The sequence below is a fragment of the Bactrocera dorsalis genome, chromosome 2 (genome assembly GCF_023373825.1).
Source record: "Bactrocera dorsalis isolate Fly_Bdor chromosome 2, ASM2337382v1, whole genome shotgun sequence".
In the NCBI taxonomy this organism is placed as follows: Eukaryota; Metazoa; Arthropoda; class Insecta; order Diptera; family Tephritidae; genus Bactrocera; species Bactrocera dorsalis.
This window is the reverse complement of record NC_064304.1, coordinates 88,026,797-88,053,582: the sequence shown is the minus strand read 5'-3', so window position 1 is coordinate 88,053,582 and position 26,786 is coordinate 88,026,797. Positions and strand designations below refer to the sequence as shown.

Here is a 26,786-nt window from a genome sequence, read left to right as displayed (position 1 = left end):
TTTCGAACTTTGTCTTCTTCAAATTTGAGCCAGCACTTGATATTGAGTTATGCAAGATAATTTATAATTTTTTATTGGAACAAGATTTTCTTTTCATTTCAATAATACACCTCATGGATTGACCGCTAATTTCGATAAAAAGTCAGCTATAGGTAAAGCGCTCCACATATTTGGTATTTGAGGGCTTGAACAATAATTATATTACGCTTCACACAATTGGTGCTTGATTTGTAGGTTAATTGTGAAGTGAAAGAATCATATGGAATTAAAAATCGTGATATTTCCGAAATATGTTGTAGTTCGAATTCGCTCTCTCTCACACGGTTGCGTAAGAATGGTAGGATAATGTTGAATTTGGCAGAATGGTAACTAAGATGCACCCTTCTACTACGATTTCTTTTATCGTATTACAGTTTTAGTAGTTTACAACATTTCGCTTAACGAATTTTTATGGGCGTAGCAAAGATCCATTTCCATCGACCTGCAATACGAACCTTCATTAAAGCACGTTTCAGAACAGTGTGCGCAACGTGAAATATTATTTGTTTTCGTCGGATGTGCCATAAAATCGTCACACAACTAACTATCGCTTAAGCTTTACAAAGGGTAAACTATTAATACACGTCTACACATACAAAGCCAGTCATATATGCAGTTTAACGCTTCTCATTTAATCTATTAATCAACAAAGATAAAATCTGAGCTACTGTTTACCAAGAACAAATGAAAAAATGAGGAGAATTACGCCGAAATTAAATTAAATTGCCATATTCGGCGTAAATTCAGTGAAATTGTTTTTCATATGCGGTTTTACGATCAACGATTAACGTCAGTAGTTACAACGAAAACGTGCATTGCATTTGTTTGTGTGTGCTTGTACGTTATTTTTCATTCATACAATATATGTACATACATACATTATTATCTGACAGACAGTCCGCAGAATGTGGAATCAGCAGCGCAGTGAAAAAAGCCAACCGCTTACGCTATCATAAATCAGCAAAGAAAAGTCTCTCCGAATTCCTTAGAGACCCTAAAATACGAAAAAGCAAGCACAAATGATGCCAAAATAGCGAAAGTTGCAACTACTCGTACTATATGGAATTGCATTTAATCAATAATTTTGAGATTTTGAATTATTTCTTCCATAAAATGTATCAAATAATATCATCTCATAGTTTTACTCTTATGTAATGATCAAAATTGAAAACAAAATAAATCAACATATATATTCAACACATTATATATAAATATATGGATACTTTATTCAGGATAATTTTTAAATATAAAATACTTTTAATTAATTAACTAATAATGACAAAAATGTGGTCTATGATTAGATACGAGTAATGAGGAACTATATCGTTTCTAGCTACAACACCTATTTAGTTCTAATGAACAATAATACTACTGTTTTCTCTCGTGTTCTCATTAGTCTCTATATATGTATTTACAAATGTGATCACAATTGGTTTTCGACACCATTTGTAGTTACTGTTTCTTTGGTGACAAATCGTCGGAGCAAATACGATCACCTTCACAATAGTTGATGTTCTCCGATTTGTGCATTAATTGCTGTGATTCTTCACTAATGCCGAACAATACCAATAAAACATCACGTTCGCGCAATTCCTTAGCCACAGCACTGATTACATCGACGAACGTAGCATCGAACTGCATGAACCGTCGACAATCCAATACAACTGGAAAATCGTCTCGATACAGCAAACAAGCATCGTTGATTTTATCTCGAATATATTCTACTCCTGAATAGTAGACATCGGAGGTGGGACTGACGAAGATGTAATTGCGATTTTCGCACTGTAATGTTCGAGCAGAAGAAGAAAATATTGAAACATACATTTTGGTGGTGAATTTCCCCATTACGCTTACCTCCATCAGCGTCACCTCCACTTTGGGATTGCCCAATCGTAAAAGTACGAAAATCATATTTAGCACGATACCAAAGAGTAGACCCACTTCTACGCCTGCGGCGAGGCATACGATAAAGCATCCAACCCAGCTGAAGAAATCCTTTTTATTCGTGCGCCAAAGTTCTTTAATGGGTGAGAAGTCGATCTGGAAGAATTCAGCAGCCAAAAGTTTATTATTTTTATATTTTTCTAACAAGTAAATAAAATAACAACTACAACAAGGATGTCAACAGCTATATTTTTAGTTTTCGATGATGCTTAGGCACCTGCTCAAAATAATGCCCAAGGTGTGCTATATATGGAATTACGTTTATCAAATATGTATGTGTTAATAATAAACGCGAGCAAACATTCAGAGATAGATGATGCATATGAAGGGTGCCCTTATCGTAATTTTATGAAATATGGGGAATTGAATTTTTGATCTTTGTTAACGCACCATAAACACAACAGCTATAATAAGTAAAGCCGCAATTGACGACCTTGGTATATAACCAAAGTACGGAGTAAGCACACTGAGCGCCAAGTACACCAAAATAGCTGAAAAAGAAAGAGAAAAATGTTGGACTGTTTCTCGTGTTATGTATGGGGAGCTAATTACCTGTATATATACCGCTCAAGGGAGTGCGCACACCACTCGCCTGACTGACGGCGGAGCGCGTGAAAGCACCACAAGTAGGCATGCAATTGAAGAACGATCCAGCTATGTTACAAATACCCAGGGTCAACATTTCCTGGGAGGCATCCAAACGATTGTCCTTAACTGTAAGAGTTTTATTATTTTTTTGAACACATGATTAAGAAAGTGTCGAGCTCACCAAAAGCCTTTGCAATAGCCACGTTCGCTAAAATTGCAACGATGGGCACCACCGCAATGCCAGCGCCCAATTCGTGAATGATGTCGGTGAATACGAGTGTTGTGTTCTTGTAATCAAAAGCGAATGGTGGCAAACTGAATGTCAATTGAGCCGAGGTAACCTTTGCAGTAAGCGTGTATGGTATCGCCTCCAACGACCGATTTTTCACCCAGAAGTACGTAATTGTACTGCAGATGAAGACAACCAGGGCATTGCGTGAGATGCTTACGTACCATAGAAATTTCTTAAGTCTGCGTGTATTTGGTGTGTTCTTCTTGAAATTGATGTGTGCTAATTGCTGTGGAAAGTTGAAAAATCAAGATTAGTTTTATGAATTCAGCAAAATTAGCAATTGTTATATTCGGTTCGCCAATTCTCCGTTTTTACTGATTAAAAATTATACATGTTAAAGGAACAAAAAAAGGTTTGTGAATGAATTCAATATAAAAAAACGTGTTAATGTCTTACTAAAAAGGTGTAACCGCGTAATATGTGTATAACTTATGTAAGGTTCGAAGAAAATCGGATTTTAATTTAATTAAGGATTAAATGATACTTACTCTCAAGAGTAACAACACCACCAGACAAATGAGACCTAATATGGCATCCGAGTAATGTATCCGCTTGAAGAGTTCACCAATTGACGGTACACCTTTTCCTTTTAGACCTAATAAATTTTTGAATTGCACAGCTGCTACAATGACAGCGGTGGCGCTGGTGAATGCTTTCGTTACTGGCGTTGGTATAAAGTTTACGACGAAACCTGGAAGCACAATTTGAAATGAAAATTTTTTGTATGCCTATATATTTTTTTATTGTTTATCTATTGTGATACAAGCATGTACAGTATTTAAAAGAGTTTCGCAATAAATTTTATTAAATCGGTTCCACAAAATGAACCTCTAAAGCTTGACACCAAGCTTTTAGCGTACTTTAGTTTAAAGGAAATCAACTTATCACTCTCACTCTATATACGTAAGTATATAAATACATTATATTTTTATATCCGTCCGAACTTAGTTTTCTCATACTTTCGGACTTAGATTCACACGTTTGCTGCAGGAAATACATAATTAAACTTTCTACATTTTAAGCAGGAATCTCATGTTAGTATATGTATGTATGTATGGCAGATGAGCAATTAGGTGTGAAAAATGAGCCAAACATTAAATTCAAACAATGACAAATATAATTGAATAATCATCGACAGCTTTGCTTATTAAACTAATTAGTGGCATTAAATTTTCTTTGTTGATATGTGAAAATAGTATTTGTTGTTATTTACATTTGTTTTCTATTTGACATATGTATGTATATAATTTAATGAATGACACATTTTTCTTTCCAATGAAGTGAGAGTTTTGATGTTCTCCGGAAACGGACGCCTTTGAAATATTGCTGGTTCTAAATTCATGAGAAGCTTTTCAATGATGAAAAAGCATTCATAAGATTTATTATACTTGTAGTATATACATACAAACGCTAAACACGCTAAATGGTATATACATTTAATTATGAGCGTGTTTGAAGGTAGAGAGACCACACAAACATATTACGTCTTATTATAAAAATTGAAAAATCTTTCATTTAGGAGTTTGAATATATAGAAGCTTACCCAGTTGAAATACCCCCATAAGAAGCTCCACAAGACCCGCTAAAAATGCGAGCACAACCACAAATTGCATAGGGCGTTCACCGACGAATTGCAAAACCATCAAAGACATTAAACTTGTGGGTCCAATCGATACTTGAGGGATTGTGCCGAACAATGCATAGAAAACTTTGCCTGCAAGAAGAAATCATTTTGATGAAATGCGCCAAATGAGGCGTATATATGTATAAGTAGGTATACGCATGTTGTTTGCCAAGATTGTGTCACAGTTTTTAAAAGCAAACAATATCTTCACCTTCATTGAAATGAAATACCTGTACCCTCATTCTGTCAACTTACCAATAATAGCCGAGTACAAGCCATATTCCGAAGAGAGACCGGCTAGTGCCGCATAAGCGATACTTTGTGGTATAATCGTTAAGCCCAATGTGATGCCGGCAATTAAATCCGCTATAGCAGTTTCACGGTCGTAGGTTTTTAGCCAATTCAAAAAGTATAAGCGTCTTAAAATCCAATGTTTCTCTGGTGGTTGCTCATACTTCACCGTATCTATCGTCACCTTAGTGTCTAGCAATTCACCATTTTTCATTGGTTTTAGCTCCTCCAGAGCTGTAGGTGAAGAACAAAAACATTTAAGATATATGTTTAGTATATATATTGAAGGATTGTTTTTCGACTTATTGAAATTATAATTAAAATTTTAAATTGATCTGTATTAGTTCAGGTTACATTGCTTTGACACCGAATTAGACGTAATATCATTGTTTTTGTGCGTTGTGTCAGAAATTTGTACTCAACGTTTGTAAAATGCCCTTTTTTTGGTGCGACTATCATGGCCGTTAACTGTTTGGAATATAAACCAGGTGGAACCTTCGCCAATACGTCTGTCATATCACTGGTATCATGTATAATAATTGCTATTATTATTATTGTTATTATTGTTATTATATTTACATTTATTATCCACTACGTTATCGGCATTTTGAATATCGTCATCATTCTTCGAAAACCCAGTTTGTGTCTTGTCAAAACTACTATTTTCTACTGGCTTTTCGTTAATTATTGATTTTCGTTTCTGTGAGCCATCGTCACTGTTTTGGGATTTGTAATTTGTTAGCTGTGGCAAACGGAATGTACGTTTTATGAAGAATCTCATTTTGACACTAATTGCGAAATTTTAAAACTCATAACAGCAAGCGAGTGTTCAATACAAAGCTTTCAGTGCTGAATTAACCGTGGCTATAATTTGAAGCTAGGGAGTTTACTGCCAAAATCAGTGTTTTTATGAGAAAGCTTTCAGAAATATATTTGTATGTACGTACGTAGATAGATCAATGTAAGTATGTTTATAACGACGTAATATTAATTGTTAGTCAAACATTGCTGCATTTGCCTTTTGTTTTGCTAACAGCTTAGGGGATTTTTCGAACACGTCCACATACATATGTACATACATGTATATAGTACAGAATTATATATGCTTATAAACATTTTAATGCTAATTCTCATCAATTATATTTGATTACTTTGCTTTATAAATCAAAACAATAATTATTAGCGCTTCTGCTACGCTTCAAGAGATGTTAGCAAATTTTTAAATCAGATTAATTGACATTAATATCGTTAAATATTTTTATTCTTTCCGAAGATGTAGAAGAAGCTATGGCAGTGGAGTTTTTACCACAAATTAACTAAATATTTATGTAAATAGAGATAAAAATAGGTCGATATTGTTAAGAAGTCCACGATCTCGGAAGAAATTTTCTAAATGTCAATTGCAAGATTAAAGATAAAATTTTCCTCCTGCTATGGATTTTAATAGTCCGTTTAAGCTCCCCGACTACGATTGGGTTTATATTTGCACTTAATATTAATAGGTCCAGCATGTAATAATTTTCACAAGGCCGAGTGTTCGATGTTGAAAATCCATGCTTGGAGTATGTTCGTTTATGAATCGCTTGTGTTCGTTATATGCAAACTAACGTCCCGACTCTATAGCGTTTACTTGGTTTGATTTTATATACATATATTTAATTGCTTAAAACCAAGATTTTAAAAATGACTTTTTCATTGATACCGTCAGGCTAAAGTAAAACAAGAAAAAAAGTTCACTTTTGCTGCACCGACATTGTAATACCCTTCATAAGTGTTATCTATAGTATAAACGTGTATAAAAATATCATTTTCTTTATTTTGATCGACCAGTTCAAATGGCAGCTATATGCTGAACAACTTCCACGGAGATTGTAATGGTGCCTCATATAGTAATTTGCTAAATTTCGTGAAGACATCTAGTCAAATTAAAAAGTTTCCTTATAAGTACTTGATTCTGATCGTTCGGTTTGTAAGGCAACTACATGTCATAGGTGTCAAAATACAAACATCGTAGCAAACTTAACACACTTTGTTCAGGGAATAAAAATTAACTAAAAATAAACGTCTCTGAAGTGAATGTCAATCCAGGTCAAAACAAGGATTAAAAAGAAAAATAAGCCTTTATTTTAATTGATCTATTTGTTTGGAAGCTTTTTAGGAAGAACAATAATTTTGATTTTTTTGTCTCATCCAACTAGTTATCGCAATTGAATCGTACAAACTTACGAGTTGACGAGTCTGTACGAACTTCGTATACATATGTACAACCGAATCCACTTCACATGTTGATGCTTTATATGTACATATGCATGTTTCACCTCACTTTGTACGCCACTAGGCATTATTTACATATGTTTGCGATCGTGACATTGGCATTTAAATACTTCTGCGCAAATATGAGGTTTTCACTGGGACACGCGCTATAAAGCAAATGCTTTTGGTACACAAAAAATTATTAATCTGTTTTTCTTCATGGGAACCAAAGAAGCTGACCGCGAACTAAATAGGCAAGTATTTATGAGCTAAAATCCATACGTCTTTCGATTTCAAATGCCCTAAAAAATACGTGAAAGTAAATTCGAAAAAATGTGTATTCTGGGTAAAATGTTCTTACTGTCATTATTTCTAATGCCCTCTAGGTACGATTTTAAAACTAGTCGTCACGAATTAACCCACGCGTCATGCATATGTATGTCTGATTTGGAAACCCAACAGATAATGTTCACACATAAGGTAAGTCCGCAGGAAAAAAGTTTTAGCGAAAAAAAATGTGGAACTCGTATAAATGTGCTTCAGCTAAATTTAGTAAGTCGTATATTATTCCCACGGGCATTTAAGTAAACTCCTACATTTGTACACATTCTGCTATGTCAAAATATTTTAAAATTTTACGTTAAATTGTTTATTTTCGTAATTTTTTCTCACAAAGATAAGTGAGCGATAAGCAAGCGCTTACTGTCGTCACTTAGAGTGACGGTCGCCTGTGACACCTTGTGGTAATAAATTTTGCGGCAAGAGTCAACAACTCGGCAAAGCTGTCAGTGTTCAGTTTAATTTAACGTTGAATGCTGTAGGGGTGTTATAAATAGTGGAAATAGTTAATGTCTAGCAGTCAGTCACTAGTCAGCCAAGTTTTGTTACGACTGTAAATATATGTATTTAACCTTACCCCACGGTTTTCATGGTAACAAAAATGGCTTTTCTTGCGAATGGTCAATAATATGCAAAAGGTCCAAATAATTCCTCAATCCATATTTGAGAAATAAATTCGCAAAAAAAAGTCTTTTTTTTACTCTAAAAACCTTGTCTCTCCCCCTAAAGTGTTTTGAGTATATCAGTACTGATGCTCGGCAGGAGTCTAACTCTGCAGTCCGTGATTGTGTAGTTTGCTTAAACAGCATGCATACTATACAATTTTAGACATTACAAAAAGGTTATAATATTTATTTAATCTTTGAAAAATCGAGCACCTGTTATTTAACAGGTTTATGACGCAAAGCGAATTTACTTCTCTTATTATTTCAATAACATCCGCTGAATACGGCATAAAACATATCATTATTTTTTGCTTGGGATTGAGCCCTTTAATTAACGGGTGATTTTTTTGAGGTTAGGATTTTCATGCATTAGTATTTGACAGATCACGTGGGATTTCAGACATGGTGTCAAAGAGAAAGATGCTCAGTATGCTTTGACATTTCATCATGAATAGACTTACTAACGAGCAACGCTTGCAAATCATTGAATTTTATTACCAAAATCAGTGTTCGTGTTTTTCGGACAAATTTTGTTCAGCGATGAGGCTCATTTCTGGTTGAATGGCTACGTAAATAAGCAAAATTGCCGCATTTGGGGTGAAGAGCAACCAGAAGCCGTTCAAGAACTGCCCATGCATCCCGAAAAATGCATTGTTTGGTGTGGTTTGTACGCTGGTGGAATCATTGGACCGTATTTTTTCAAAGATGCTGTTGGACGCAACGTTACGGTGAATGGCGATCGCTATCGTTCGATGCTAACAAACTTTTTGTTGCCAAAAATGGAAGAACTGAACTTGGTTGACATGTGGTTTCAACAAGATGGCGCTACATGCCACACAGCTCGCGATTCTATGGCCATTTTGAGGGAAAACTTCGGACAACAATTCATCTCAAGAAATGGACCCGTAAGTTGGCCACCAAGATCATGCGATTTAACGCCTTTAGACTATTTTTTGTGGGGCTACGTCAAGTCTAAAGTCTACAGAAATAAGCCAGCAACTATTCCAGCTTTGGAAGACAACATTTCCGAAGAAATTCGGGCTATTCCGGCCGAAATGCTCGAAAAAGTTGCCCAAAATTGGACTTTCCGAATGGACCACCTAAGACGCAGCCGCGGTCAACATTTAAATGAAATTATCTTCAAAAAGTAAATGTCATGAACCAATCTAACGTTTCAAATAAAGAACCGATGAGATTTTGCAAATTTTATGCGTTTTTTTTTTAAAAAAAGTTATCAAGCTCTTAAAAAATCACCCTTTACTTGTAACTATAATGGGCTGAGTACTGAATAAAGCTATAAAGAGCTAACCAAATTCTACATCTTCCCGATTTTTTTTTTTCAAACCAAGCTAACTAAATCCAATCATAAAATATCAATGTATTGAATTGCCTATATATTAAAGAAATAATTACATGCAATATCCAGTAAGGCTTTAAGCCGCTGTACATACCTTCAGCAGTTAAATTTTTAGGTTTCGTCATTTCAGCCTCCGCTACCAACTGACAGTGCCGCGACTTTTGCGTTTAACTTTAACTGTTTTAAGAATTCTTTAAATCCACCATCTGACAAATGAAGGATTTAAATATAATAAGGTTCACCTTGAAATAACAATACACGTGTTTTAAGTACAAATCGGCTTTATTTTTCTTGTTATTCGTGGAGACGCGTTTTATCGTTAATTTTCCTTGTCACTTGGTGGCAAACGAAATTTGCAGTTTTTGCGTTTCCGTAGGTGTCCTTGCACTAATACGCCCGTAGACCCAACCGATACGTGTTGCAATCAGTTGCGAAAAGATAGTGCCCTTCGACAGCGTTGGCGCTTATCTAGGCTCGCGGAAGCTGGAACGCGCAACCATCCGATGGTTGTGTAATCGACGTCGTCGCGATAAGATGAAGAGTGCAACTGAGGTGTTGTCTTACTCAGCCAAATGTTTTAAATGCGGACATTATACTAATATCAAATACCGATAATAAAATTTATCTACAACTTTTTATGAGAAATTGCATTAAGTATTATAATTCGTAGATCATTCTTTGTCGCTGTGAGATGCTGGTATTTGTTGTTAGTTAGAGAAGTCTGCGATGAGTATGAGTGGTCCTCCGCACTTGTAGCAGTGCTCAACGGTTCAATTATAGATCTCAATTTGCCTCCGTAATTTTCCGTTTCGATCAAAATTATAATGAATAATAATGATATAAATCAAATGGATAAACAGCATAGCGACGAAATATGCGACGGTTGACGTTGCACTCACTTATCAATTTGTGAAGCGAGAGAATTTGCCGAAGCAATTAGCATCCTATCTGCGTTCAGTGAGCTTCAATAAAGGGCAGCAGCGGTCTCTGTAATGTAAAGTGGTTGCGTGAGTGGCTTTGTAGAAGCTAGCTACGCGTTCGGAAAGTCGCAAATTTAAATGTCTTCATTAGCTAATATGTAGATAAAATTCGTAAAAATGTGGGGAGAAACAAATTGAAAATGGCCAATATGGGTTTCATATGAAATTTTTAAGAAAATTATAAATATAACCCGATTTATTTATATTAGTTCGTAAATTTTAAAGGTATTTTATTATAAACCCCAAATTTAGACATATAAATCGACATCTTCATTATTTTAGTTGCCAGCCATAAGAACATGTATTCAAATCAGAGAGCATCACTTGCAAATTAATTGCATCCTGCACCTACAGCAATAACAACGAACTGGGACGCCCAACGATCACCTTATAATTTCGATCAACATTCGGTGTCTTAGTTGTGGACCAGAATGGAATTAGGAGCCAATATTTCATTTTATCTATGACATACTCGTACATAACATATCGGGCATGTTACACTTATCAAGTACATATGTATGTACGTAAGTATTTGGTCTTTTCATGTTAAAGCTTCTCATAAAGGTCTAAATGCACTATATTTGGTGAATAGTCTCAAAAATTGCTCCACAAATACAATATATGCATATGTATTTTTTTTTTTTTAAGTAGGGGGAAGCATCGAAAGCCGAAGTGCGGAACTTTAATCCGCTAAACCTAACCTACTTCCAACTCAGCACTCTCCCACGGAACCACCGGCTAGGTATTACTTCGTGGGAGGGACTAGATATTTAAGTCTCCTCTATTGCGCGGACTAACGGACGCCTCGTCCGTTGAAAAGATCTTAGTTTGGTCATTATGAACGCTGACGCTTCGCTGACAGCTTTCCATTTATCAGTCGACTGACACATGAGTGTCGTTAAATTATCGACCGTAAAACTACCACCGAGTGTGGTTTTTAGATTTTCCCTTGTATTCGAAAATCGAGGGCAATAAAATAAAACATGTTCAGAGTCTTCTATATACTCTGTAAACGTCGGACAGTTCGGACTAATGTCATTGTGGAATCGGAAAATGTAGCTTCTAAAGCAACCATGTCCACTAAGTATTTGGGTCAGATAGAAATCTAAATCCCCATGTCGTCTGTCTATCCACGAGTGGATGTCCGGTATAAGTCGATGGGTCCAGCGCCCTTTGGATGAGGAATTCCACCGCTCCTGCCACATTTTAGTGCTCTTGTTTCTCTCCTCTGTCCTCGCCGAGACAGTTTTAGGCGTTGATAATTGATACAAACGCTCGAGTTCATCTCCCTGGATGTCAATGGGCGGCATGCTGGCTAACACTTCAGCAGCATCGGTTGATATAGTCCGGAAAGCACTTATTACCCGGATTGCAGACAGTCTATGCACTGCAATTATTTGTTTAGCATACGCTTTTATATCCATTGCTTGTATCCATACTGGTGCCGCATACAGTATTACGGAACTCATTGCCTTCGCTATTAAGAATCGCCGGCTGGAACGCACACAGCCTCTATTGGTCGTCACTCTCGATAGGGCAATATAAATTTTGTTTGCCTTGGCGGAAGAATACTACAAGTGTTCTTTAAATTTTAATTTGGATTCTAATATTACTCCCAATGGTGAGCTCTATTCGTTCTTCTATCTTCCTAGTGCTTATCAGTAAAACTTCTGTTTTTTCCTCCGCCAGTTTCAGACTTATAGAAGAGAACCATTGACGTAGATTATTTATGCACTCATTGCATTTATCTCTCAGGTCTGCTAATTGTTTGGCGACTGCTACCACCATGAGATCATCCGCATAAGCTACTAGTTTCACGTCTGTTGATTGCTGCCTTCTTAGCACCCCGTCATATATAAGGTTCCATAATAGTGGGCCTAACACTGAGCCTTGGGGTACTCCACTCGTGATAGAGTAGCTCTTGGTGCCTTCATCCGTATCAAAAATCAGCTTTCTGTTTTTAAAATAACTCGTTATTATATTTATGAGGTATTCAGGGGCCCGTATTTCATCCAGGGCATTGATTATGTCTGCCCAATTCGCCGAGTCGAACGCATTCTTGACATTCAGGGTAATCAGCGCGCAGTACTTTTTTGTGCCACCTTGCCATCTGTTGCCACTTACTGCACATTTCGCAATATCGACGACTTCTCGTAGTGCGTCTATAGTGGATCTCTTTTTTATGAAGCCGTATTGTCTCTCTGATAATCCGCCGGCTTTTTGGATTGCTAATTCCAAGCGGTTTCTTACAATGCTTTCGTACACTTTCCCAATCGTGTCGAGCATGCAAAGAGGTCGATAATACTGGTGGCTTTTTTGGTTTCGGGAGTAGAACCAGGCGCTGTATCTTCCACGGATCGGGGAACACCTCTTCTAATATACACGCATCGTACATGTTAACAAATAAACTGGGTCTAAGAGTTATGGCTTCTTTAAGGGCTCTATTTGGTATACCATCTATTCCAGGCGCTTTGGAGTTTTTAATATTTTTCGCAATAGCCAATAGTTCGTCTTCTATGACTAATAGGGGTGGCTCCGTAGCTTCGTTTCGCTTAATATAAGAAATGGAAGCATGTGTCGGGAATAACGCTTCGACAACATTTTTCATAAACAATGCGTTATTAGGTTGCTGCGACTTATTTTTGAATTTCGACATAAAAATTTTGTACGCTGATCCCCAGGGGTCTATGTTTGCTTCTTCACATAGCTTTTCGAAACAGGATCTCTTACTACGGATAATGGCTGACTTCAAGAGCTTTTTTTGGCATTTAAATGCTTCTCTGAGGCGGATTTCGTTTTCCCCTCCCTGGTTTCTCTGTGCGCGACGTGTAGCTAAGTGACAGAGCTTCCTCAGCTTGGCTATTTCATCGCTCCACCAGTATACCGGCTTTCGACTGTGATTGTATCTCGTCCTGCGCTTAGTTGCGTCGCATGCTGCAACTAGTTCCTTCTGCACAGCGGATACTAGGTGGGTGGCGTCTTCGCCTGGTGCCTTTGCCGCACTCCAGACGCTCTCAAAGACGTCAGTATCAAATTCCTTTTCACGCAAACTACGTCTTCGAGAGGTATTTCTCTGAAACAGTTCCTTTTCTTGGAATAACGAAACATCAGCGATTATAGCCATATGGTCGCTATTTGTGTAAATATCTGATACCTTCCACTTAATATGTCTGCTAAGCGTGTCGTTCGCAAACATTAGGTCTATTATAGAACCTTTATTACCCTTTTGAAACGTATTTTTTGTGCCATTGTGTAGAATCGAGAGGTTTGTTTGACTCAAAAATTCTAGAATGAGGTGACCACGGTGATTTGGAATTCTGCTACCCCAAGCAGTAGACCATGCGTTAAAATCACCCGCTATTATTATTGGCGATTTGTTTCTGGTCTCTAGAGACAACTCCAGGAGAAAATCTTCAAATTCTTTAATTGTTGCGCTAGGACGAGCATAGCAGCTTACAAAATATATACCTTGTATCATCGCCCATGTAAAGCCATTATGAGCTTCTTTGGAGCGGGATGAGAAAGCATGTCCTTTGCAGGCCCATATTGCTGCCTTGCCACTTTTATCTTTGCACCAAGAGCTTTCCGAACACTGTCTATATGGCTCGCTTAGTAAGGCGACATCTATGTTCTCTTCTTGAACTGTTTGTTTTAGCAGATCTTGTGCTGCAGCGCAGTGATTAAGGTTTAGCTGTAACAACCTCATTTTTTCATTGTTTTCATCATTTCTTCGTACTTTGGATAAGTTGTACTTAAGACGGAGTGCTCTCCTTTGCAAAGCATACAGCTTGGGGCATTTTTGCACACTTTTGCTACGTGCCCTGCAGCTCCGCAGCGTGTACAGAGGGCTGACCGATCAGTCTGACTGACACATTTGTGTGTTATATGACCCAGTTGAAAGCATGTATATATACATATGTATGTAGATATAGTTATAACTCATTATATTAACACCTCGTCAGCTACTTAAAAATCTCCTACTGTGTGGCCGATACGAGTTTACACCGAAGAAATAATTATAATATGTACATATGTACTATATATGTATATGTATATTTGTAATGTACAAATGTATATAAACTTTTATTTGAAGTATATGAATATTTTACTTCGAATGATTGGCAAAATTAAGTCAGCTTATTCGATGCTGAAAAAGAAAATAAACATTATCGTAGATATGCATATATTTGTTGTGAATAAACAAATCACAGAAGTTCAAATATTTTCGTTAAAATTATGTTAAGTACTCATAGATAATTAAATTAGTACCCTCTAGTTTATTTGGGAACTTTTTTTTCCTTAAACTCAAAGTGAGATATAAAATTAGATTATCCAATATAGAATTATGTGTTCGCAGCTTTCGTGTTAATATATGCACACGGCTTGACATATGTATATACATACATATATACGCATCTGTGTTAGTAAGAAAATGTCTTAACTCGAGTTAGAAGGAATATTGAGTGTGGTATATTTATGTAAAATTCAGGAAATTACTAGAGTTCAATATGTATTGTAAAGAATCACAGATTCGGATGTCAAGAAAAACTAATTGTTTCGCAAAATCTGAGAGATTAAGTATTTAATCCATGAATATTGACACTTTTTAACTCATCACTATAATTGGTCTTGCCATAAATTCTGTTACAAAGTTTACAGTGCATACAGCGAGGGCAAAATTCGCATAAAAAGTATGGTCATCATCTGACAACGCGCTTGAACGAATTAGGCTTAACAACGACCAGAAAAACGATCAGATGAATTTTTTTTTGTTGAAATTAACATCAAAATCTATGCAAAAACTTCCAATGGTGAAAAATGCTATACCAAAAGTTCAATGCGGGTGCCATTTTACTGCTACCATACATACGAGTATAACGATTTAGTGCAGCATCTCCTGTACACCGGTTAAGTGTAAGCTCACTTCTATGAAAAAGGGGTTAAAACTGGGGCAAAAGTGTATCAGCAGCATGTTTTAAAAATCAGTTAAGTTCTCAACGGTGGAAAGCATTGGAATACACAAGGCAAAAACCACGCAACAATCACTTAAAAGTACATAGTATTCCTGATGTCATAGCTGCAGATGGTTGCAGTTTGTGGTAAAAATTGGACCTAAAATCATACTGTTTTGCTTGCAACTTTGCCAAAAACTATTCATTTTTCTTTACGGAACAAATGCCGAATATGCAGGTGAATTTTTTTCTGACTTATTTGCCTGTAGGTTTGAGGCACAGCTGATTTTAGATTTTTGCGGACGTATTTTGTTTGCTTAATTTACTTTAAGCCGAAATTTCGTGCGTAGTTTTATGTTTATTAACATGTTTAACCAGATAAGATACGATTACTATGTTAAATAGATTAAGCAACATAGTGCAGGCGAACCTATCTCCATACGAACATATTTATGTACATATGTATATCGCATCCACGGACACATGGAGAATCCTAGAAGTGAAAGACTATTTGATTGAGTACAAGTATGCAAACATAAAATATTACTGCTTGTCGTCGTCGTTGGAAAGCTAAAGAGCCAGACTAATCACGGGTTTTCCCAGCAGTGAAAAATGTTATTCGAAATATTGTAATATGATAAAATTGCAAGAAGGAGATGTGTATAGTGTGTCGAAGCCGCTGTTCCGTTAACGCAACCCTGACCGCCAGGCGAGGTAGCGAAAGGCAGCGCCTTCGACTACCCAGTCACAAACTGCTAAACGGAGAAGCTGGCAAATCACGCCACAGGAATTCCCCAGGGCAAGGGCAACGGCGCAGATATGCGAATACTCTAAAAGGCATCCAAATGGCTGTGCTGACTCTCAACTACCCGGCGGCGACATTAGAGTCGGAGGAGATCACCGTCCTCCAGGATCTTCTCATGGAACTAAAACAAATATCGAAGCTGCAACGACTAGCAAGTATCTGCATGTCTGTCGTTCCCACGATAGTTAGGTCTACCTAATCGGAACGGACCTGGATTCTTTATCAAGCCAAGGACTGTCAACTCAGCAGAATTCTGCCGCTACAGCAACAGCGAACATGTATTTCGAATATGTCGGTCAGTGTAAGTGTATATAGCTCTTAAAGCCAGAGACTCCGAATTTCAGTGGTAAATTTAAAAAATGTCGACTCATTGTTGGATATCTGTCCATGATGAACTGGCAAATCTTACTGAAGAGAAATGTCAAAAAAGCGGGGAAAATATGGTGCCATTTGCTGTCCCTATCGGTGTACTTTTGTAGTGCCCTATTGAAAACCCCTATATATTTATATAGAGTCGAACTTCCATAACTTGAAATTCTATAACTCGAAGTTCTCCAAAACTCGGACTCTTAAATTTGTAATAAAAGTCAAATTCTATACAAATTTCCTTCAATAACTCGAAGTCCCTCTAACCCGAAGTTTATTTATGGATTATGCTGATTCGAGTTATGGAAATCCAACTGTATATAGAATTCCTTGGATTCTGTTTCTCTGGTTGGTATAAAATGTTCTTGTTGTGTGTGTTGGTATCAGTGGCGGATCCACGAGGAGGGGGGAGGTTTTTGGTGTTAAAACACCCCCTAAACTCAGAGAAAAATAATATTACGAAAGAAGCTTGGTTGCGAAAGTATTCATCAACATGTTCTGTTTTAGTAATATATCATGCGCATTATTATGCACCCATGCGCACTATAACCTGCCCCTGCACACCATTTTACGCTGTACATGGTCAAATTTACAAGCTCTTCATTATAACGTGCATAATTATTTGTCAAGTTGCATAATTAACTCATTCTTTTCAACAGTATAATATGAATTTTCGCAGTTCAACTATCCTTATAACTTATAACTGAATTTTCGCGAGGGAACTGCTATATTAAAAATATGTTGAGTAATAAAACTTTTCGTAAAACACCCCCCAAAAAATTTTTCTGGATACGCCACTGGTTGGTACAAAATGTTTGTTTGTAGTAGTTGATTTACATATATTTTAGAATGGGTTGATTCAGGGAGCCAAACAAATGTAAAAACCGCATATGGGAGAAATATGCTGCGGATCATTCTGAACAACTTTGCCTAAGAGGATTCGGGTCTAAAACGGATTTCGAGCAAGCAAGTTTAACTCTTTGGGATTAAAAAAATTTCATTGTCAGTTTTTGAGATAGCTGAATGAAATTTAATATATGATCATTTGTTGGAATCGGTCAGATCGGAGTACTATGTATACATATGTATATCACATATTTTCCGGTTGCCTGGTTTAAATTTAAAAGAGCATGTAATCTTGCAGAAAAGACAAGATTGTTCAGAATGGACCGTAGAACATTTCCCAAACACGCGATTTTTTAGAAAAAAATTGGAATGAATATATGTATTTTAGACCTAGAAAATCAACAACCGATCAGATATTCACTATGCGCCAAATTTTGGAAAAGACCCTTCGTCTGTTTCAAAGCTGCTTTCGGCAGCACGAAATGGAGCTGCCTCTATGCCGCGATGTCTGAATTTGGTATCGCCGCAAAACTAATACGGCTATGTAAACGTTGATCAACACCAAAAGCTCCATCAGGATCGGGAAGAAACTCTCCGAGTCGTTCGATACAACACGAAAGATTTACGGCCCTTTGCGCGTTGGGCACAGTGATCGCATCGCATTCGATGGAACGATGAGCTGTATGAGATATGTGACGACATTGACATAGTTCAGCGAACTAAAAGACAGCGGCTACGCTGGCTAGGTCATGTTGTCCGGATGAAAGAGCACACTCCAGCTCAGAAAGTATTCGACGCTGTACCCGCCGGGGGAAGCAGAGGAGGAGGAAGACCTCCAGTCCGTTTGAAGGACCAGGTGGGGAAGAACCTGGCTACGAAAAGAAGAAACAACTGGCGCGTTGTTGTTAAATCGGCTATAATCGCGTAAGCGGTGTCTACGCCAATTAAGAATAAGAAATAAAGATATCTTAATAAAATTGTATTTTTTTCTTAAACTTCAAATTATGTTAATCTTTTCAAAAATATTATTGTGTTACCGTTATAGTTGGTTCCAAAATAATACAGGCCTACAAAAACAAAATTTTGATTTTAACATATTATTGCATATTATATAAAATTAGTTATAAAAATATTTAACATCCTAATAATTTTATTTAATAATATGAAAAGTTTCGGCGCCGTCAAAAAATAGTGCGCGGCATCGTTAACAGCAGGTAGCGTAATAAAATATGGTAGCACTGCCAGATTACTTCGGCAGAGAACGTATATAATTTACGTTCTCTGAGTTCGGTACAACCCTGCATGTGCAGCAGTGACAGCGAAAAATTACGGAACAGTAATAATTGATACTTGCAGTTTACCTGAAAACTATTGTGTTTAGGCAATTGTTAGCGAATTTCGAGGAAATAACTCAAAACAACTCCTTACCTGAAGTTGTGTTGCATACATCCGATCGACTATAAAAGAGACTTAATAATCTTTAAGATATTCAGTCCTCATTTGTGTCAATTCAATCTGGATCGAAGGAAAATTGTAAGAGGAACAAAAATACAACTTCGTGAGGGTGATGTTGGCATTTGCTTCCCAGTATTGTAAAATTGTGACAGTGTGAGAAGGTGGCAACGAAGCTAGTAGTGAAGGAAGTGTGTGCAGTGAAAACGAAATTTACCAAACGTCGCCCTGAAGCGGAATTGTGTAGAAAAACGCATCCACGACCAAATCGAAAAGGAAGCGAAAAAACCTGCATGAACGAAAAGGAATGTAGAATGAATAGTAAAAACGTATGAGGAAGAAGCAACATCAGCATAAATTTGCCAACCATAATTTAAATCCAAGCTTAATAAAGAAGTAAAAGAGTTAACTTCACTGTGAAAAAAGTGATTAACGTAAATTGTGTACTACTATAATATATATTTTCACAAAGCGAAAAAGAAAGTAAATATTTAACGCAACATCGATTACGGCTACGTTGTGTGTGTGGTTTCGATTGCGATAATTGCATAAAAATTATATCAAAAAGAACTGACAAAGTGTGAAACGTTCCTTTCATATCGTGTTTTTGGTGTATGGAACTTTTTTGAGAATTTAAATATATCATTAAACTATCAAAACAAAGCAGCTCTGGTAGAAGTTGTTAAATACGTAGAGATAAAGATAGAAACGTGTTCACTTAAAAGCAGGATATATTTTCGTCGCGTACAAAGTACCGTAGTGCATCTTAGCGTTGAGACTGGGAGAAATAGAAGTGGAGCAAGTATCGACGACGACGTAAATCTAAAAGAGGCACAAGCGAAAGTGCCACTTTGTCATTTATTGTTGTGAATTTCAACACAACATCATTATGAATACCAATAGTAATAAACGCAAAAATCGCCCTGGTGGCGTAGGACGGTAAGTTGAGAAGTATAGCGATATATGGAAAGTATATTACCCATCTTATATAACAGTATAATTCCTAGCCATGTGCTTTTAATTGCAAAATAATAGGCCTTCCGATATCCTTAAAATTTGAATATGCTTAGAAGCTATAATATTATATTTTTTATCAGTACAAATCCTGCTATATACATACATACATATAAAAGTCTCTAAGCTAAACCGCTTCTATAAATAATATACCGCTATATTGTATTTCGGTGTTTGGTGGGAATTATTACTGAATTGATAGACGTGTTTTTTTTTAATAAAGTAATTTCAAAAAATTAGACGCAAATAAGTCAACTTTTTTCCTTCTTTTGTTTACGAATTTCTCAATGTCGTATGCAGCGTAGTTATATTATATATTTTTATTATAAATACGCACATCGTCACACCTGCGCCATTACAAAGCGGTAGATGGCAAGACGTCATGTCAATGAATTAGAAAGTGCGTTGACCGTACTATGTGCGATGGTTCGCGATATTGTTTTCATTATATATTTTGATATTTAAGGTTAGGGTGTTTAACAAGTAAAAAAAAAAAAACTAAGACTATGTTTCCAGGATTTTGTTTTCTTTGGAACTATTTTCGAAATCAAATAACAAATTTTTTTCACCTTCAAGATACGTGCCCGACAATCGTCAATTGCAACAACATCAACAGCATTCAAATAAAGGTCGTACGCAGGCACAGGGAGTGTATAAGAACACTCATTTCATTCACGCGGCCACATCGTTAGTTGGCAGTCTTGTTCAAGTTCGCTTACGTTCGGGTAATATTTACGAGGGCGTATTCCACACTTTCTCGCCAAGTTTTGATGTAGCTCTGGAACTACCATTATGCATTAAAACAAATAAAAATGAAGATGAGGGTAAGCATGTCCCGAATCACATGATTTTTCCTTGTGATACAGTGGTAAATATATCGGCAAAAGATTTCGATTCTCGTTATGCCACAACGAGAACTTTTGCAACGGACGGCGCCATCTCTGAAAAATTCAATGGTAGGTTACTGGAAAGATATCTTTGAATTTGCGGGTTATTATATCTCTTAGTGTTCTTTTAAAGGTATTCGATTTGAGGAGAAAGAGCTCGAACCATGGGATGCGTCTGGTATGAATGGCGATGTCGACATTGAGTTAGACGGTGCCGCTAATGGTTGGGACCCAAATGATATGTTTAGGCAAAATGAACATGTTTTTGGAGTTCAGTCAACATTTGATGATTCGTTGTCATCATATACTGTTCAACTTGATAAAGTAGATTCTGATGAGTTTAAAGAAGCGGAGGCCAAGGCCGAGAAGTTGGCTGCAGAAATCGAAAACAATCCTATCTACAGAGAGCGTGTTGATTTAGAGAACGGGGATGAGGAGACTCTATTCGCTGCCGTGGAACGACCGAGTAGCGAAATTGACCGTGAACGTGAAAGAGAACGTGATTTAGAACGTGAACGAGAGCGCGAACGCGAGCGGGAGAGAGAAAAAGAAAGAGAGCGAGACCGGGAACGTGAACGGGATCGTGAACGAGAACAACGTGATAGAGAACGCGATCGCGAACGTGATGATCGAGAACGGAGCAAACGTCCGGGAACAAGTGCGTACGATCATCGGGAAATTGTGGCTGAAAGATATATAACAAAGCCAACGCGTAGTATAACTGGTCCGCCACCGCCTGTTGCTATGGCTTCCACCAATTCAACCTCTTCGACCGTATCTTCACAAACCAGTGGCAATGGTCCCACACAACGAGGCCATATGGATCGCGGATGTAGTGTCAACAGCGGAGGTAACATTGATATGATGGGTAGCGAACGCATGGTAAACGCGCCGGCTTCCTCAAATATGGGTCAGCCGCAGCAAGCTCAGCAACAGCAAACCAGCTCAATACAATCGTCATCCAGTGGCATGGCAGGAGGCATTAAAAATACATCGTCGTTACCTCTGTCATCAAACACTGGAATTGTCAGCGGCTCGGATGGTGGCAACAAATATGGCGGCAGTTCCATGATGAAGCGCAAAACAGTCCCACAGGGTAAACAAATGTTGCGCAATGCACCAATATCCAATAATTCTAACACTCAATCTGGTGCTGGTGGCAGCGGTGGTAACATGGCTCAAGGCAGTAGTGGAAGTCAGTCGAGTGTTGGTGGAGGCAAAGTTGGCAATTATCAACAAATGCCAATTCAAAACCAAGCACCTATGCAAAATTACCCGCAAATAATTCATGGGTACGTCATTGCCATACAACAGATGTGTGCAGTTTGCTAATGCTAGATTGATATTTTTGTCCATTCAGGTCGTCACAATATAGAAACCAGCAGCATATGGGCGGACCATCAAAGGTAAATGGGGACTCTAACCCGAACTCGGGAAAACCAATGCCGCATCGTAATATGCGTCAGTATCAGAGTACTCAAACAAATTCTCCATTAAACTACAACGACTCGCACAACCAGGTAAATTATATTAAAATCGTATTTCTTTTAAAACCGAGGTTTGTAATCGTTTCTTAATATGAATAAAGGTTTCAATGGCGAAATCACATGGTCCTCCGCACGGCCAACAACAAATTGGGGGTCCCTTAGGAGTTAATAACAGCACTTCACCCCCCTTACAAACTGGTGGCGGTCCCCATAATCATCCACAGTCTCAAAGTGGTGGATTAGTCATGGCAGGACCACCTAATCAACCACCACCTCAGCCGCAGCGCCAAATGCGCAATCAAATGCAAGACTTAAGGCAATTTGCACAAGATTTTCAATTGGCGAATAGTACATCTACGTCGCCGCCTCAGCATTCACAGCAAACGCAACCCTCACTACAGCAGCAACAGCAACAGCAACAACAACATCTGAATTTGGGTAAAGTAGCGGGTCACCAACCACAACCTTCGGTTTCGCCGCCACAGCAGCCTCAACAAGTAATTGTGCAGCAACAGCAAACGCAGCCGCATATAAATATGCAGCATGTACAACAGCAGCATCACAATCAACATCATGCGTCGCCGCCACAACAAGCACAGCAGCAGCATTACGTACCGTCACATTTGACGCAGCAGCAGCAGCAACCCCAACAACAGCATGGGCCCCCACATGCACAGCAGCAATCGCAGTCGCAGCAGCAGCAAAAAGGACATTTGCATCAACAACAACAACAGCAGCAACAACCGCCTCCGTCTATGCAGCAACATCAACATCAGCAACAACCGCCGGCCCAACCGGCTACGCCTTTGGCACAGGAGCCACCACAGCATCAAGCTCAGCAGCAGGGAATGTATCATGTGTCGCCGCCACAGCAGCAACCTGCGCAACCGTCACAATTACAGCAGAGTTCACCGCCTGTGGCAGATACCCCACCACAGCAGCATCAGCAACAGCAATCGGCACAACAAGTGAATAAGATGGAGGCCACACCAGTGACAACAGTCACACCGGTCAGCAACACGTCACCAAACAGCGCATCAGATAAACTGACCACGCCTACTGGCGGTGCTGCATCGTCCACAGCGACCAGCAGTGTTACTGCGACTGGTACAACAACTGTTAAAAAGACACACGTCTTAAATCCTTCGGCGAAACCATTCACACCACGAAGCCCCAGTACCCCGAATCCATCACGTCCGCACACCCCGCAAACACCAGTGCCGATGCAAAACATCTACACGACTGCTACGCATGTGCAAGCTGGTAGCCAAACGCCCATGTATGTGATGCAATCACAACAACCCGCATTCCAAGCACCAACGCATCCACAGACGGGACAACAACCACGCATGCGCAGGGGCAACTATGGTGAGTGCCCAATACATTTTTCTTATAAATCGTTGCTGTTTTTTGTATTTTTCTTGTGCGAATTTAATATGACATTTGGATAATTCATTATTAACAGGTCCGATGGCGGCGTCACAAACTCATGTTTCAGCAACAACAGCTACCGGACAACCTTTGCTGGCAGCAGCACCTATACAACAGTTTATACATTACCAACAAACGCCACATGCGCCACATTTCCAATCGCAGCCATATGTTAATGTAAGTGTAATTAAATAATTAAATATTTTCTGGTTGTCCGCCTTTATTTATGCAAAATAAATGAAGTTGATTAACAATGTTCAAAATCTTGTATTACAGGTGCGCATGTATGAACCACCACCACAGCAGTTGCAGTTCATTACGCAAACACCACCATCAACTACACCGTCCCCAGGACAGCCGCATCAGACGTTCCATCCGCCACCACAGCCTTCCCCTGCTGGCGGGGGCCCACAACCGACATTCGCGCCGCAAACACAGCCTATGTACCCTGTCGTGTATCCCGTATTACATTCGACACAGATCATGCCGAATCACTACTATTCGACGACGCCACAGCATCCACAACAAACGCAGCCGTTTCAAATACTGATGCAACAGCATCCAGCGCAGTAAATGTTTACAAAACAACAACAAAACGAAACACATATTTATCATAAAAGAGCGAGGGAGCGTCACGCGGTGGATATAGAAAGAAGTGCTGAAAATTTGAAATGGGAGGGGGAAGAAGTCATGCTGCGGCTGATTATGAGCATTCATAGTACATACTATAGGAAAGTATAAGAAGTATAGACGCGAATTAAGTTGTAAATACCGCGAAGCAACATCTGCCAACAATAATAACAATAAAACCATTGCTTTTATGCAAAATTATTACAATATAATAAAATATATAAATACAAATAATAATAATATATTAGAAATTCGTCATGGGTGAGAATCTATATGTACATATGTGTAATGTTTCCATGGTTGCAAGAAGTTTTCCTGAATTTTGTAAAACTAACGTCTTAGCAAGGTATTAAGATTTTGCTATCATAATTTGACTTCAAGGCAAATTATAATATATTTTGCAATTTAACTAGATGCCCTTACTTGCCTTCTTTAAACATAAATATTGAAAATTATTTAATAGAATGAGAATAATATGAGAATTATCCATAAAATCTGACTTGCAACTATTTGTGGCATGTTTGCTGTCATTCATTGTAGAAAATAGGGACGAAATGTAAAATGCATTTTTCTTCATATTGTTATTATTGCTGTCATTGATGTTGCTGCATTGCATAGCGGACATAAAAAAAAACTAAAGGAAAAAAATTAAAATAAACACCTAACAAAAATTTCTATAATGCAAATTAAACGTATAAAAATAAAAGCAATGAAATGCAAAAACAATTGCGCGATTAGAACCGATGAAAGTTATACCAAATCGCTTAAAGTACCGCATTCGGAAGACGTATACCGACTTAGGTAGAACTTTGCGTATCGTTTGCGTCTAACGCAATCAATGTCGGCAGGCGACGTGCCGCGTGCCGCATCACTTCACGTTCGTGCATATCTTCTCCATATATTGTAATATCTCCGTGTGTTTTATTGATTTGCGTGCAGAGTTTTTGTTTTTGTATACGAATTGTAATACTTTGTTATGTTATATGTACATATGTCGGATTGATGCGTTTTCACATCAAACTAAAAAAGCAATGGAAATTTTTCAAAGAATAATAATATTGATTTCTTACGAAATCCTTTATGAATCATTCCATGTCAAAAAACAAATACTTTTCTAATACTTTTTTGAACGCAGCGCGAAAGCTATTTGTAGTGTTCGAAAGGGAAACGTTAAAATGAACAAGTATTTTCTAATCAAAAATAAAACATTTGCTTCTATGAACATTCGTAGTAACAATATAAACGCTGCCTTAAAGGACTTGGAATCAATTTGACTTCTTAAACAGTTATTTCACGATTTAGTTCAAAATTGGAAAATAATTTCTTTGAGTTAAGCCTAACTCTATTTAAAAAAGTAAATATGCAAAATAAAACTAAACGCTTAGGACAAGATTAGCTGCTTAATCACATTTGAGGTCGGCCTCAATAACGGCATAAGCTTCTGGAACGTTTTTATTCGAATGAAGACAAATCCTTTAGAAGCCTTATTGATGTAGCATAACTTTATTTTCTAAGCCCCTCGATAAGCATTTCCATAAATAAATTTTTATTATTGTGCACACTTCAATAAAGCAACCAACGTGAATATTGTGCTTAATAAATATTAGACGAAACTTTTTTTTAATAAGATACCAAAAGTCAACAGAAGCGAAAAACTTAAATAAATTAATATTTGATTAATGGGGGACCCGTGTCGTACATGTCATTAAATCATCTGCGTTTATTGTATGCATTTATTTTGCTCAGTTCGATTTTAGTGCTTACTTAGCTCGTTTTTGCGAAGTTCATATTTATTTTTCGTTTTTTACTTTTTGTCATTTTTGTTTATTACTTACCCTTCGTTGTTTTACCTAGAATTTACAAAAAAAAAAAATCGAGAAAAAATATTTACTTGCACCTCCCCTTATAAAATTCTGAATGCTAAGAGAGTAAGACATGTGTTTTTGTTAAGTTTTCTCCCTACTTTTGTACTCCTACAAGCTAATTACTCCGTACATTGAAAATACGAGAAGATAAATGAAAAATATATTTAAATAAAATATATATATGCAAACATATACATATATGTATGAGTGCGATTAAAGCAAAATAAAATAAAAAAAAACTAAAATATGTGTAAATAAAAATGAGCAAAGAAACAAAACACAAAAACTTAAAAGACTGCAGGTTGTTTTTATCGGAGGCTTAATATTGGTGGGTAAGGGTAGTCTACACTTAATTCGAAATAATGGATATACAAACATTTAGAGATTTGGGCATGCTTAGGTATGTATGTATGTACATCTGTAGATTGTGGGAAAAATCGTACCCGAAGAAAACGAAAATATACACATATTTGGTTTATGTAACAATTTATTACAACTTTTACAATTTTTTTTATTACAACATCGGCATACTTTTAACTTCTTTGCCATTACTCTTATCTGACCGTTGCATTTATGATGTGAATGTGGGCAAGTTTATGATTTTTCCAAGATTCCAACTTTCGTTGCTGTTGATCCATTGAACCGTTTCAAAACAAGCACACACACAGTTAAGTGCTCT

The 26,786-nt window shown here is 37.5% G+C and overlaps 2 protein-coding genes and 1 long non-coding RNA gene across 4 annotated transcripts; 1 reads left to right on the top strand and 2 right to left on the bottom strand.

The window, feature by feature from the left end:
- Nucleotides 1-1,219: 1,219 nt before the first annotated feature.
- On the bottom strand, nt 1,220-9,949 carry LOC105229583 (sodium-independent sulfate anion transporter). Of its 2 annotated transcripts, none has more exons than XM_011209965.4 (9): nt 9,487-9,949; nt 4,743-5,012; nt 4,407-4,577; nt 3,352-3,554; nt 2,753-3,089; nt 2,536-2,697; nt 2,374-2,474; nt 1,894-2,079; nt 1,220-1,821 (listed from the first exon to the last, which is right to left on the bottom strand). In XM_011209965.4, exons 1-9 carry the CDS (start codon nt 9,515-9,517, stop codon nt 1,492-1,494), a joined length of 1,791 nt encoding a protein of 596 aa, XP_011208267.2. In that variant the 5' UTR covers nt 9,518-9,949; the 3' UTR covers nt 1,220-1,491. The 2 variants fall into 2 exon arrangements, with proteins under 2 accessions (XP_011208267.2, XP_011208266.2); XM_011209964.4 differs by lacking the exon at nt 9,487-9,949 and adding an exon at nt 5,358-5,654.
- An 8,492-nt stretch (nt 9,950-18,441) lies between these two features.
- Nucleotides 18,442-18,902, bottom strand: LOC125776486 (uncharacterized). The gene is made up of 2 exons (XR_007421749.1): nt 18,770-18,902; nt 18,442-18,709 (listed from the first exon to the last, which is right to left on the bottom strand). It is a non-coding gene; the product is annotated as an uncharacterized LOC125776486 (long non-coding RNA).
- On the top strand, nt 18,658-26,403 carry LOC105229582 (ataxin-2 homolog). Its single transcript, XM_011209962.4, has 7 exons — nt 18,658-19,732; nt 20,384-20,763; nt 20,828-21,986; nt 22,055-22,214; nt 22,283-23,549; nt 23,647-23,789; nt 23,889-26,403. Exons 1-7 carry the CDS (start codon nt 19,683-19,685, stop codon nt 24,183-24,185), a joined length of 3,456 nt encoding a protein of 1,151 aa, XP_011208264.2. The 5' UTR covers nt 18,658-19,682; the 3' UTR covers nt 24,186-26,403.
- Nucleotides 26,404-26,786: the final 383 nt, after the last annotated feature.

What these genes read in the sequence shown, in the direction of transcription:
- LOC105229583 (XM_011209964.4), bottom strand. Translation starts at nt 5,559, where the DNA reads ATGAGATTCTTCATAAAACGTACATTCCGTTTGCCACAGCTAACAAAT. An exon ending in TAACGTAGTGGATAATAAAT is followed by an intron (nt 5,013 to 5,357) that starts GTAAATATAATA and finishes CTTCACCTACAG; the next exon opens with CTCTGGAGGAGCTAAAACCA. An exon ending in TGGTGTTGTTACTCTTGAGA is followed by an intron (nt 3,090 to 3,351) that starts GTAAGTATCATT and finishes AACTTTCCACAG; the next exon opens with CAATTAGCACACATCAATTT.
- LOC105229582 (XM_011209962.4), top strand. Translation starts at nt 19,683, where the DNA reads ATGAATACCAATAGTAATAAACGCAAAAATCGCCCTGGTGGCGTAGGA. An exon ending in CATGCGCAGGGGCAACTATG is followed by an intron (nt 23,550 to 23,646) that starts GTGAGTGCCCAA and finishes CATTATTAACAG; the next exon opens with GTCCGATGGCGGCGTCACAA. An exon ending in AATCGCAGCCATATGTTAAT is followed by an intron (nt 23,790 to 23,888) that starts GTAAGTGTAATT and finishes CTTGTATTACAG; the next exon opens with GTGCGCATGTATGAACCACC.